This window comes from Myotis yumanensis, unplaced genomic scaffold (genome assembly GCF_028538775.1).
Source record: "Myotis yumanensis isolate MYYU_CA2020_CCGP unplaced genomic scaffold, mMyoYum1.0.hap1 SCAF_10, whole genome shotgun sequence".
Lineage (NCBI taxonomy): Eukaryota > Metazoa > Chordata > Mammalia > Chiroptera > Vespertilionidae > Myotis > Myotis yumanensis.
Genome location: NW_027223761.1, coordinates 63,703,309 through 63,718,156, shown reverse-complemented (window position 1 = coordinate 63,718,156; position 14,848 = coordinate 63,703,309). Strand labels below are relative to the sequence as shown.

Below are 14,848 nucleotides of genomic sequence, written 5' to 3'. Positions count from 1 at the left end.
CAGACTCCAACATTCCTCGCCTGACTTGCCGGCCTCTCAGCTGCAACTCTAAGAAACATTGTTACAAATATAGAAGCTAAACAAAACCCCAGAAACCTGCTTTAGTCAGCCGGGCTTCAGCCAGCCAAACCCCAACATTGTATCAAATACAGAAGGTAAACAAAGGCCAAAAACCTTCCAGCAGCGAGGCCTTAGAGCTAAAGCTGGCCCAGAATAAAAAAGAAAAAAAGAAAAAAAGGAGCGGTTGGGAGCTTCAGTCACCCACCAGCCTGAAAACAGCCCTCAGCCCCTCACCCAGACTGACCAGGCACCCCAGTGGGGACCCCCACCCTGATCCAGGACACCCTTCAGGGCAAACCAGCTGGACCCATGCACCAGGCCTCTATTCTATATAGTAAAAGGGTAATATGCCTCCTGGCACCGGGATCAGCGTGAGAGGGGGCAGCGCCCAAACCCCGTGGTCTCCCTGCGGCTCTGTGTGTGACAGGGGGCGGGGTCACAACCTCCCAATCTACCCTGCTCTGTTCCTGACAAGGGAAGGCACCCCAAACCCCTGATCAGCCCTGCTCTGTGCCTGGTAGGGGGGAGCTCCCAAACCCCCTGATTGCCCTGCGGCTCTGTGTGTGACAGGGTGCAGCGCCCCCACCACCTGATCGGCCCTGCTCTGTGGGTGATAGAGGGTGGCGCCCCATTCCCCCTCCCCCCCCACGAGCCCTGCTCTGTGTGTGATGGGGTAGAGCCATAACCTCCCCATCGGCCCTGCCCTGTGTGTGACAGACTGCGGCGCCCCAACTGCCCCCCCCCCGGGTCCTGCTCTGTGTGTGACGGGGTAGAGCCATAATCTCCCCATCAGCCCTGCCCTGAGTGTGACAGTGGCAGTGCCCCAACCCCCTGATGGGCCCCGCTCTGTGGGTGATAGAGGGTAGCGCCCCAACCCTCTCCCCCACTGGCCCTGCTCTGTGAGTGACAGGGGGCAGTGCCCCAACTTCCCTATCAGCCCTACTCTGTGAGTGACGGGGGGAGCTCCTCAACCCCCTGATCGGCCCTGCTCTGTGTGTGACAGGGGGTGGTGCCGCAACTTCCCTATCGACCCTGCCTTGAGTGTGACAGGGGGCGGTGCCCCAACCCCCCAATCGGCCCTACACTGAGCGTCACTAGGGGTGGCATTGCAACCTCCCGATCCTCCCTGCTCTGTGCATGACAGGGGGCAGCGCCCAAACTCCCCAATCGGCCCTGCTCTGAGCCCGACCAGGGGCTGCACCTAGGAATTGGGCCTGCCCTTTGCCACCCGGGAGTAGGCCTAAGCCAGCAGGTCATTATCTCCTGAGGGGTCCCAGACTGCGAGAGGGCACAGGATGGGCTGAGGTACCCCCTCTCCCCCCCGAGTGCACAATTTTTTTGCACCGGGCCTCTAGTTATATATATACTAGAGGCCCAATGCACAAAATTCATGCAAGAGTAGGCCTTCCTTCTCCTGGCTGTTGGCATCGGCTTCCCTCTGGCACCTGGGACCCGGGTTTTCCTCCCGCTGCCAGCAGGCACCGAGGACCTGGGCTTCCCTCATAGCTCTGGCTTCATCTGGAAGTACTTCCAGTCTAATTAGCATATTATGCTTTTATCATATATACTAGAGGCCCGGTGCAAAACAATTTGTGCACTTGGGGGCATCCCTCAGCCCTGCCTGTGCCCTCTCACAGTATGGGACCCCTCAAGGGATGTCCACCTGCTGGCTTAGGCCCACTCACCAGGGGATCAGGCCTAATCTGTCAGTCAGACATCACTCTGGCAGCTCAGGAGCCCTTGAGGGATGTCCACTTGCCAGCACAGAGCAGGCCTAAGCTGCAGTCGGACATCCTTAGTGCTGCTGAGGAGGCCGAGAGGCTCCCGCCACCACCACTGTGCTGGCAGCCATCAGCCTGGCTTGTGGCTGAGCAGAGCTCCCCCTGTGGGAGCACACTGACCACCAGGGGGCATCTCCTGCATTGAGCATCTGCCCCCTGGTGGTCATTGTGTTTCATAGTGACCAGTCATTCCCAGTCATTCTGCTGTTAGGGTCAATTTGCATATTGACCTTTTATTATATAGGACAGAGGCCTGATGCATGGGTGGGGACAAGCTGGTTTGCCCTGAAGGGTGTCCCAGATCAGGGTGGAGGTCCCGCTGGGGTACCTGGCCAGCCTGGGTGAGGGGCTAAGGGCCATTTTCAGGCTTGCCACACCCCCTTCAGGGTGGGGGTCCCCACTGGGTTGCCTGGCCAGCCTGGGTGAGGGGCTGGTGGCTGTTTGCAGGCTGGTCAAGTACCCCAGTGGGGACCCTCACCCCATGGGAGTGTGGCCAGCCTGGATGAGGGGCTGCGGGCTGTTTCCAGGCTGGCCACAGACCCTTCAGGGTGTGTGTGGGGGGCCTGCTTGGGGTGCCTGGCCAGCCTGGGTGAGGGGCTGATGGCCGTTTTCAGGCTGGCCATGCCCGCAGGCTGGAAGCAGGTTTCTGGGATTTATTTATCTTCTATAATTGAAACTTTGTATCCTTGAGTGAAGCCCAGGGCCGGCCAGGGAAGCTTGGCTTCCTCCATTGCTGGGGGCAGCCCAAGCCTCCTGCTCGCTCCAGCTCCATGGCCGCCGCCATCTTTGTAACAGAGTGTGGGAGTGATGGTTAATTTGCATATTACTTTTTTATTAGATAGCATATCTAATAGGTAACAGATGGCTTATAGATATCAAAGGTAAGATTAAGATACAGGCCTTTTGGCTCTAAACCCATGATATGCTTAGAGTTTGAAATAGTATAGGATAACTCAGACTCATATGTTTTGTAGAAAATTAAAATTGCAAATAGTACAAACTATTTGAAAACCAGTGCAGCATTTTTGTATTAAAAATTTTCATAACTTTGGATTCCACATTCTCCTGTCTGAGTTTCTACATAGGGGAATTAATCCAATATGTGGAAAATTATATACATAAAGATATTCATGCCAACATTTTAATTAAAAGAGCAAAAGTTGGAAGCTACCCAAATGTTCCACAATAGAACAATGGTTAAATAATATATGGTACACTAGACATATGATATAATATGGTTTTAAAGTGAGAAAATATTTATATTTATCTGTAATGTTAGGGAAAATTAGGACATAAAATTATAGGTACAGAATCACCTATATATATAAAAGCCTAAGCAACTGTTCAACCATTCAACTGGTCATCTGACACACACTGACCACCAGGGGACATATGCTCAATGCAGGAGCTGCCCCCTCATTGTCAGTGTGCTCCCACAGCAGGAGCACCAGTCAGATGACCAAAGGGCGCCAGATGTTGAGCTCATGGCTGGCAATTGCAGCTGCAGCGGCAGCGCAAGCCTCTCCCACGGACACTCCCCCTGCACACCCCTCCCCCATCCAGACGGGGACTGGGATCAGGACCAGGATTGGGACCAGCATCAGGACTGACTGGGCGCAAGCCTGGAGCCACTTCTCAGTCATGGGCATGCTGGTATCGCCCTAGGATGGGTGCATGGAGACCACAGCGAACCAGCAGTGAGCCTACTGAGCAGCAGTGGCAGCAGGCACAGCGGGTGGAGATGAGTGGGAGCGGCCAAGGGCCCAGCCTGGGCTCAGGCTCCTCCTCTGCGGCCTGCCACTTCACGCACTGCTACATCCCTCAGGGGGTGTCGGACTACCAGTTTCGGCCCACACTGGCAGTCTGACATCCCCCGAGGGGTCCCAGATTGCTAGAGGGCGCAGGCCAGGCTAAGGGACCCCACTGGTGCACGAATTCATGCACTGGGCCTCTAGTACTGAACATCCTATATAATAAAGAGGTAATATGCTAATTTGGTCCTAACGGTGTCCGAGTCACAACCATGCAGAAGCTGGTGGGTGGGCACGGGAGCGGGTAGCCAAGCTTGAGTCCGGCTTTGGCAGGGCCGGTGAGAGCCCGAGGCCACCCCAGGCCCCGCAGGTCACAGGCTGGATGGTGGCTCAGCAGCGTCTCCATGAGGGACGGCTGTGAGGGGCATGGGGCTTCACTGCAGGTTGCTGTGCTGCTCCTCGGTGGGTGCCCGGCAGCCTGGAGCCGGAGTGGGTGTGCACAGACTGCCCAGCCTGCTAGCGCCCGGTGCTCTGCCTCGCCCTGGTCTGGCAACTGCCTCCAAGGCCTGGCCACAGACCTTGCCCTGTGCTTCAGACAGGGAGAAGAAGCTCATGGCCACCGCCAGTACCCTAGGCTGCACCGCCTGCACTGCCACCTGCCTGGTTGGCAGGGACCAGAGCATCGCGGGCCAGCTCCTCCTGCCCCCATTGGTGAAACAGGAAGGAGGGTGCTGGGTGCAGGGAGGGGACCTCAGCTGGGGTCCTCCTGGCGCTGGGAAGGGGCCCGGCCTGGGCCCTGTGGGGAGCTTAGGAAGTCTGGCTGAGCAGGCACCAGTTCATGCCAACTGTTACTCTGCCATCTTCCTCAAGCTCTCCAAGTTAGCCCCCCTGCCCCACCTGCCTCGAGGAATGGGCTCCGGGTGACCTCCCCGAGTGCAGACTGTGGGCCTGGAGACTCAAAGAAGAGTACCCAGGGGGTTGGGGGGGGGGGGGGCTGGGCTGGGCAGGGGCCAGTGCAGAACTACTGGGGTAGAGCTGCTTCAGTGTCTCAGTGAACTTTGCAACCGACCCAAGGAGGGAACCGAGAGGGGCAAGGCCGGGAGCTGTGAATTCCCAGTGCTTTAGTCACTTGAAAACAGCCCCTCTTGGAATGCGAGGTGACTGTACATTCAGCTGAGAAGTGAGGGGGCTGAACACCACCCTCGCTAGGCTCCGGTCGGCCTGAGCGTCCGCCATGAGAAGGAAAAAACAGAGGGAGGGGCCTGGAGGAAGGGAGGACAATCGAAGGAAACGTGTCTAGACTTTCCCCAGCCCTCTCCCTCTTTCCACTGCCTACAAAAGCCATAGCCTCAGCCACAGTTCTGTCTCCACCTTTTAGTCCCCTGTTCTCTAACCACAGAAGAAAGAAATAAGGAAGGAGTCCGTGCTCCCTCCTGAAAGTATCTATATACCTGATCGGCTGGTCACCTCCCGCAGAGGGAGGCCAGACTGCACCTTAGGCCCACTCCAAGTGGGCCTAAACCAACAGTAGGCCATCCCGTGGGGGCTCCCGGACTATGTGGGGGGGGGGGGTGGTAAGCCGAGCTGAGGGACCCCCCTCTGCACGAATTTTGCGCACTGGGCATCTAGTATATAATAAAAATATAGGAGGGGATACAGACACAACAAAAAACACACAACTATGTGAGGTGATAAAAGAGTAGGTTATCTACACTTCTAGCTTTAGATACTTTTATCTTTTTCAATGTTTTTAACCTCAATTCAAGTGATCTCGTATAAAGTTCAAAATTTATATGGTTGATGAAATCTATTATTAGGATAGAAATTGACTAGTCGGGGGAATTTGAATGAAGAATTTCAACTTTAGAAGGAGTTTCGCTTATGAGTATTTTTGCATCTATGTTCATCAGGGATATTGAATTTAAATTTCTTTTTTTGTAGTGTCTTTATCTGGTTTTGGAATCAGGATAATGCTGGTATCATTAAATGGGCTTAAGAGACTTCTCTCCTATTGAAATTTTTGGAGTTTGAGAAGGATGGATATTAGTTTTTCTTTGTATGTGTGATAAAATTGACCTGTGAAGCCATCCAGTCAGGACTTTCATTTTTTGGGAGTATTTTTTATTGCTACTTTGATTTTGTTCTTTATAATTGGTGAAATCAGATTTCCTGTTTTGTTTTGTTTTATTCACTCTTGAAAGATTATATGTTTCTAGGAATTTATCTATTTCTTCCAGGTAGTCCAATTTATTGGCATATAATTTTTCATAGCATTTTCTTATAAACCTTTGTATTTCTGTGGTGTCAGTTGCCATTTCACTTTCATTTCTGATTTTATTTATTTGGGTCCTCTCTCTTTTTACTAATGGGTGTCTAAAGGTTTATCAATCCTCTTTATCTTTTCAAAGAACCAGCTTTGGTTTTATTGATCCTTTGTATTGATTTTTTCAGACTCTATTCATTTATTTCCACTCTGATCTTTATTATTTCCTTTCTTCTACTAACTATGGGCTTTTTAAAAAATAGTTTATCTAGGTGTAAGGTTAAATTGTTTATTGAGATTTTTTTTTCTTGATGTAGGCCTGTATTTGCTCTGAATTTCCCTCTTGGGAATACTTTCACTGTGTCCCATAGATTTTGGATGGTTGTGTTTTCATTTTCATTTGTCTCAAGGTATTCTCTTATTTCTTCCTTGATCTCATTGTTAATCCTTTCATTGTTTAGTTACATGTTGCTTAGCCTCCACGTTTGTGTATGTTTTTTTTCTGCTTTTATCTTATAACTGATCTTGAATTTCATACCATTGTGGTTGCAGAAGACTCTTGATATGAATTCAATCTTCTTAAATTTAATCAGATTTGTTTAGTGGCCTAACATGTGGTCTATTCTGTAATATGTTCCTTGTTTACTTGAAAAGAATATATATTCTGCTTTATGGATAAAATGCTCTGAAAATATCAATTAAGTCCATCTGGTCTAATGTGTCATTTAAGGCCACTGTTTCCTTATTGATTTTCTGTCTAGTCTAATGTGTCATTTAAGGCCATTCTTTCCTTGTTGATTTTCTGTCTGGAAGATCTATCCATTGATGTCTATACTAGAGGCCCAGTGCATGAATTTGTGCACCAGTGGGGTCCCTTGGCCTGGCCTGCAGGATCAGGCCGGAACTGGCTCTCTGTCATCCCCCGAGGGGTCCCAGATTGCGAGAGGGTGAAGGCCGGGCTGAGGGACCACACTGGCGCACTCTTGGGACTGGGGAAGGACATGAGAGGTTGGCCAGCCAGGGTGGGACCATGGGAGGACTCCAGGGCATGTCCAGCCCATCTCACTCAGTCCCAATTGGCCAGACCCCAGCAGCAAGCTAACCTACTGGTCAGAGCATTTGCCCCCTTGTGGTTAGTACATGTCATAGTGACTGATCAACTGGTTGACTGTCTGCCCCCTGGTGGTCAGTGCACATCATAGCAACTGGTCGACTGGTCAACTTTCTGCCCCCTGGTGGTCAGTGCATGTCATAGTGAGTGGTTGAGCAGCCTTAACATATCATTAGCATATTACATTTTGATTGGTTGAATGGATGACCAGACACTTAGCATATTAGGCTTTTATTATATAAGATTATTGCTGATCTCTCCTTTATTTCCATCAATATTTGCTCTATATATTTAGGTACACCTGTGTTGGGGCATAAATATTTACAAGGGCTATATCCTCTTATTGGAGTGATCCATTTATCAATTTATAGTGACCTTCTTTGTCTCTTTTATGGCCTTTGTTTTAAAGTCTATATGTCTGAATTAATATTGCTACCCAAACTTTTTTTGTAATCCATTTGCATAAAATATCTATTTCTATCCCTTTACTTTTAGTCTGTCTGTATGTGCCCCTTTCAAAAAGTGAGTCTTGTAGACAGCATATGTATGGGTCTTATTTTCTTATCCACTCAGCTACCTTATGTCTTTTTGACTGAAGCATTTAATTCATTTACTTTTAAAGTGATTATTGATAGATACATATTTATTATTATTTTATTATTCATATTTATGTTCCTTTTTGTCTTTCTTCTTTTAAAGAAGTCCCCTTAACATTTCTTGTCATACTGGTTTACAAGTATGATGAATGTCTTTAGCTTTATTTGTCTAGAAATTTTTTTTTTTTTTTAACAAAGAATTTCTTTTTTTTTTTTTTTAAATATATTTTATTGATTTTTTACAGAGAGGAAGGGAGAGAGATAGAGAGTTAGAAACATCGACGAGAGAGAAACATCGACCAGCTGCCTCCTGCACATCTCCCACTGGGGATGCGCCCGCAACCCAGGTACATGCCCCTGACCGGAATCGAACCTGGGACCTTTCAGTCCGCAGGCCGACGCTCTATCCACTGAGCCAAACCGGCTTCGGCTTGTCTAGAAATTTTTTATTTCTCCTTTAACTTTGGAGGGTAGAGTAGTCTTAGCTGTAGGTCCTTCTTTTTCATTATTTTGAATATTTTGTGCCAATCCCACTGGCCTGAAATGTTTCTGTTGAGAAATCAGTTGACATTCTTATGGGAGCTCTCTTTTCAATAACTAACTCTCTCTTGCTGCTTTTAAGAGTCTCTCTATATCTTTTACTTTTGTTAGTTTAATTATGATTTATCTAAGTGTGAGTCTTTTGGGTTCATCTTGTTTGGAACTCTCTACATTTCCTGGACTTATTTGTCTTTTTTCTTCACCAGATTAGAACATTACCAGTGATTATTTCTTCAAATGGATTTTCAATCTCTCTCTCTTTCTTCTCTTTCTGATATCCCTATAATGTGGATGTTGTTACACTTCATGTTGTCCCAGAGGTTCCTTAAACTATCCTCGTCTTTTAATTCCTTTTCCCGTTTGCTGATTCAAGTGGGTGTTTTTGACTACCGTGTCTTGCAAATTGCTGATTTGGTTCTTTGCTTCATCTAATCTGCTATAGATTTCTTGTAGAGTTTTCTTCATTTAAATACTGTATTCTTCATTTCTGACTCATTCTTTTTTGTTGTTGTTGTTGTTTGTTTCTATGTCCTTTTCTTTTAAATCCTCAACAGAGGATATGTATTTATTGCTGTGGATTTTTGGGGTTTTTTGTTTGTTTGTTTGTTTGTTTTTGTTTTGTTTTTGAGACAGAGAATGAGAGAGAGAGAGAGAGAGAGAGAGAGAGAAAGAGAAACATCAATGTAAGAGAGATACATTTATCAGTTGCCTCCCATATGCACCCCAACCTGGGATCAAAGCCATAACTTGGGTATGTGCCCTGACCAGGAATCAAACCCATGACCTTTAGGTGTATAGGACAACACTCCAACCAACTGAGCCACACCAGCCAGAGCTCTGTGTTCTTTTTTTATACTTACTGTCTCTTTGTTGAAGTTCTTACTGCATTCATCCATTCTTCCCTTAAGTTCCATGAGAATCCTTATAAGCATTGCTTTGAACTCTATATTTGGTAGATTGCTTGCCTCCATTTTATTTAGTTCTCTTGCTTGGGCTTTCCTCTGTTCTTTCTTTGGGGCATGTTTCTTTGTCTTCCCATTTTGGATTCCTCTCTGTATTTGTTTCAGTATATTAGGTTGATCTGCTAAGTCTCCCAGTCCTGGTAGTGTAGCCTTTATGTAATTGGTATTCTGTGGGGCTCAGTGGTACTCTTTCTGATCAGCTGAATTAGGTACACCATGAGTGTCCCTTGTGTGCGTTTTGTGAGCCCTCTTCTTGTAGTTGAGTCTTGATTGCTGTTGGCCCATCCATGGGTAGGATTGATTCTCAGGCTAACTGATGGTCAGATTGACCCCAACCACAGTGTACCAGCTGCTGTACAGGGGCTGACCCTACAAAGCAGAATTTGCCCTAGCAGTGTTTGGTGCCTGCCAAGGTCTCCCTTTTGGTGTGTCATTTGTAGAGCTAACTGGGTTGTACTATCATGTGATCTGAAGTCCTGGGTATGTGTTGTTTCTGGGCCTCTTGGGAGGAATTCTGGTGCAGGTTAATGCCAGATGCTTCCTGTGACTTGCCCTGGGCTACCTGTTAGGAGCTACAAAGCAATCCATGGTTGGTGGCTGCCTCTGCTGGGCTCAGGAACTCATGGGAGGGATGGTCCTAACTGCATACTAAGGCCAGCTCCCATCAGCACTGAGCCTGGGGCAGGTCAGTAAGGGCCTAAGGTACCTTAAGATTTGCCTCCACCTACCAGCTTTCCATTAGGTTTATGCACTGAAAGAACCTCTGGCAGTATATAAGTTGTGTGAGGCAGGTTCTAAGTGAGTCAACGGGCAGAATTGAGTGCCTGATACCCTTCAGTGCATGGGCCAACACTCTAATCACTGAGCAACACCAGCCACTGCTATCATATCAACCTTTTTAAAAAATATATATATATGTAAATTAGAGCTCTGTGTAGGTGTATCAGGGTTCAGTTACAAAGAACTGAATTGCTTCAACTAATTTAAGTAAGAAATGTTGTATTATAGGTATTGAATGGCTTATATTACTGAGTTAAATTAACACACTCTAGGGCAGTGAGGGTGAACCTTTTGAGCTCGGCGTGTCAGCATTTTGAAAAACCCTAACTTAACTCTGGTGCCGTGTCACATATAGAAATTTTTTGATATTTGCAACCATAGTAAAACAAAGATTTATATTTTTGATATTTATTTTATATATTTAAACGCCATTTAACAAAGAAAAATCAACCAAAAAAATGAGTTCGCGTGTCACCTCTGACACGCGTGTCATAGGTTCACCATCACTGCTCTAAGGTGATCTTTCAAGAATGACTATTAAAGTCACACTATGGGATCAAGCCATAGAGGAAGACACTGATATCTTCTGAAAGCAGAAAGCCACCAGCTCCAGAAACTCAGGCCACTGCCACGGTTTGGAAGCCACCATGGTCAAGATGGCACCACACTCAGGAAGCTACTGTAACCTGGAGGCCTCCGCTATGTTTGTCAGCTCCAGAATCTCACCAGGCTCGCTGCAATTTGCACCAACAAAATAGATGTCTTGTGCCCTGCTTCTTGGCTCCCATAAAGCTAATGGTTAGACAGCAAGTCATTCGTTAGTGCTGTCCCATCAGCGGGAAAGAGGAAAAATAATGACCGCATTACTATGCTTGCCTGCAGAAAAGCAGAAGCCGTGAATGTTTAGCCTCCATGTTTCTTCTACATTCAGATCTCAGGCATGTGCATCTGACTGGCTGAACCTAAAACATGATGAGATTTCTAACTGCAAGGGACTCTTAGAAAAATGTTTTTGTTTCTTCATCTTCTTTAGTCCAAGAAGACACACTAGCATCAAGGTAAAATGGATGTTGAACACGAACATACCATATCCCTTTGGTTATTTAATATCCATGCACATGATTTTTTTCAATTCAACAACTCCCCTAGAGCCGTGGTCGGCAAACCGCGGCTCGCGAGCCACATGCAGCTCTTTGGCCCCTTCAGTGTGGCTCTTCCACAAAATACCATGTGTGGGCGCGCACATACAGTGCGATTGAAACTTCGTGGCCCATGCGCAGAAGTTGGTATTTTGTGGAAGAGCCGGTATTTTGTGGAAGAGCCACACTGAAGGGGCCAATGAGCCACATGTGGCTCGCGAGCCGCGGTTTGCCGAGCCGCAGTTTGCCGACCACTGCCCTAGAGCAACAATGAGCAGTGATGATGTTCCATACTGACATAGCGCAACTATCTCATACAGGTGAAAATGCACTCACCACCTCCCTGGAAAGGAAAGCCAGAGAAATTTCCACCAGTCAATCTGTCCATCTCAGGGTGAAGGTTTATTCCTCCTCGAATGAAGTACATTAGAACGTTACCTACCCACAGCTCCCTATATAAAAATATTAGAAGAAAGGAAAGGGCCCGAGTTATTTAATACATATATACAAAAACAGTACAAGGAAGAAAGTATGGCTATTACAGTCTTTATTTCCTAAAACTGCAGTTACAGTTTATAACGTCCTTCCTTCTCTACCCATTTCTACTCCCTTTGCCTTCAGTCAGCATCAAGGCTGGTAGAGGCCTTTAATAGAGTGTGGTGATGCAATATTATTTTTTTCTGAGAGGTAAGATCTGATATTGACTTCCTATAGCCACAACTGGAAATAGCAGTCCTAGGTATGTTCCAGAACAGTTCAAGTTTCAGCCAAACTACTCACTGCCCACAGTGCATAGCAGCAACCTTAGCTGGAAAAGAATCTGAAAAATGGTGTGTGGCTTTCTAGCCTGTACAGTAGACCAAGCACTTGAAGGAGGATGACATGGGTGCAGTGTCCACTTCTTTTACCACAGTAACTAATTGGGGAAAAGTAATAACTTTCCCATTACCTTTACCACAATAAATACATATGCGGGGAAGGGGAGTAGAGAATTGTTCCCCTGTGCACTTATGCATAGTTAAAGTTTAGTGCCTGAAAAAGTTAAGCTTTAGGTACACAGAGGCAATTACTGAATCTCACGGAGAGACCAAGTTTGGTATGGGAGGAGCCCCATGAGTTCATAACCAGAACAGATCATCTCAGTGCACAAAATGTGCTTCGACACACAGCTCTTCCCCTCTCCCTCCTTCCCATAATCTAACAATACGCATTCTCGACATTTAGACCACTCCACGTTATCATGAGTTTCTGTCACCTCTTCTCTATTAAACCCATACAGCTTGTGTGATTCACCTTTATTCCAGGCCCAGGAGGAAATATTCTTCATTCTTCTTTCTCAAATAATTCATTCAAAGCACCGGGGCTTTGAAGGATAAATGGTTCTGATGACCTAGGAGAGAAGAGCACTTCCGTTTCTTTCAGTGATTCTTCCTTAATGTTCTTCGTGCTACCAGGCTACACGGTAGCACCTCTCCTTGTTTTGCTGAGTACTGCTCAGCACAGGTGCCAACTGGGCAATGCACACAGATGCAGATTGGGCCCTGACCAAGACTGTGATTTTAGTCTCACTAGTAGGACCTGTTAATTGAATGTTACAGAAGTGATTTCCTACATATGAGTGTGCAAGACACTTTTTAAAGTTCAAATAATCACCAGCAGAGGGGAAACCTTACAATTAATCTGTCATGTGATAATATGTTGACAGGTTAGTTATCGGAAAGACGAGGAACAAGAAGATGCAGCAGAAACAGTCAAAACGAAGGGGAACGAGTCATCTGTCACCCTGACAGGACTGGAAGGAAACACATTATATCACTTCACAGTGAGGGCCTATAATGGAGCTGGATATGGGCCACCGAGCGGTGAAGTGAGCGCAACCACCAAGAAATCCCGTAAGTGACCGGCGCTTTTCGTTCGTTTCAGACTAAAAGGAAACATCTTTTAGCATTTCTGAAAGCCACATGAGGTACATAATAAGCAGAGTTGACGGAGAGTTTAGATACATAGTCTTGTTCATTGCTTAGATCTGACTTCCAAAAATAGCTCAGCAATTTCTGCATTCACAGTGGATAAAGGTTATTTTCCTGTGGAACAAGGCTAAGCGATTTTGACACGAACGGGAGATTAAAGGACTCAGGTTCAAAAGCTCAGTAGAGTAACTATTAAAATGACAATTCTGGAGCAAAACCCTCCTTTCTGACTCTAGCTGGAAGGAACCTATGGTGCCAGCCAACTATGAAGCACGCGAAAAGACTGAAATGCAAGGATTTAGGTGAGGAGATGTATGTAAGACCCCTTGTCAGTTCTTTCACTTCTTATCTTGCAGCCCCTAGTCAAGCACCTGCCAACCTCAGGTGGGAGCAGCAAGGCTCTGAGCTTTCTCTGGGCTGGGAACCTGTCAGACCATTAGCCAACGAATCTGAAGTCATGGGCTACAAGGTCAGTGTTTCTTCACTCCCTGGGGTAGACACTGGTCTCGAACACTGTTATTGTGAGGATGTATAATTAATAAGCCATAAAAAGACCCATCACAGCCCTAGCCAGTTTGGCTCAGTGGATAGAGTGTCAGACTGCAGACTGAAGGTCCCGGGTTCGATTCTGGTCAAAGGCACATGCCCTGGTTGCAGGCTAAATCGCCAGTAGGGAGGAGGGTGCAGGAGGCAGCCAATCAATGATTCTCTCTCATCATTGTTGTTTCTATCTCTCTTTCCCTTTCCATTCATCTCTGAAATCAATAAAAATATATATATTTTTTAAAAAGACCATCACATACCAGTTTTTTTCTCAGTCATTTTCCACCTCTATTCCTAGGAAGAATTTCCTGCAGTAAGGAAGCCACGGCAGTCAGAATTTATCCCCACTGCACCAGGCATGGGAAAGGAATGGGTAGGAAAAGCAACAACAATTTGAGTAGCGGGTCCCAGGAAGCACAGTGTCAGAACCCGCAGAATGTATCCTGGCGTTCTCTCTCCACAGACAAACTGTGCTGGCAGATAGAAAATACTAGATGACTATTTGATAGAAAGATTTTCTATTAGCAAAGCAACAGAGGAAGAAAAAATGCTAGGCCAGCACACAGCGTTGGAAGGAGCTCATGGAGAGAGACAGAAAGCTCCAAAGTAGATGTAACATTTCATATACGGCCATCCTGCTTTGTGTCAGCAAGAGATCTGGAAATATGAAAACATTTAGATAGTTCGTTCTTGAAAAACAGCTTTGTCTCTGATTTTAAAATAGATGTGGCCTATGTATTGAATTGGCTGAGCTTCAAATTTTAGTCCATACGTCAGATTCTGTTTATTGTCTTAAACTCCAGACAGAATCATTAGTTGAATATTATTTATAGCAGATTTTAAAAATATTTCAGTGCTAATATTTAGATTGAACAGCTTCATTTAGGTGGCTTTTCAGCTACCAGAGATGGTAACATTTTGTATACAAAGTGATAAAATTCTAAAGCTAAAAAAACGAGAAGTTATAAATTGGATATATTTTTTAAGGTAAGTAATATCCATTAAGAATATTTTAAGATGCAAACTGCAGCATTTCTTACAGACTGTAATTGGTATGGATCACAGACACCCCCACATTCAAACATACATGCTCCAATCTGTCATAATCCCCAAGGATATTGAATTTGACCTTTTGGGGTAGGCAAGATGAGCCATTTTCTGAACCCTTTCTCAGTCCCCTTTTTTACATACCCTTTCCCCGGTCCTCACTACTTGTCCTCTAATGCAAATATACCCTTCAGTGATTAGGAGCAGAAGTACAATGAGAGTGATAGACCAAGAACCAATATAAAACCTCATTAGCATATGGCAAGCAATCTCCCAAACAGGAGTGGCAAATAGAACACAAGGAA

At 46.1% G+C, this 14,848-nt stretch overlaps 1 protein-coding gene across 2 annotated transcripts in view; it reads left to right on the top strand.

Moving 5' to 3' along the window:
* CNTN5 (contactin 5) overlaps positions 1–14,848 on the top strand; it is a 1,123,865-nt gene that overhangs the window by 1,096,375 nt on the left and 12,642 nt on the right. For both annotated transcript variants that reach the window (XM_070425923.1, XM_070425924.1), the window contains exons 22-23: positions 12,689–12,875; positions 13,310–13,422. In XM_070425923.1, the coding sequence (XP_070282024.1) occupies positions 12,689–12,875; positions 13,310–13,422 (300 nt within the window). The remainder of the gene's footprint in view (positions 1–12,688; positions 12,876–13,309; positions 13,423–14,848) is intronic.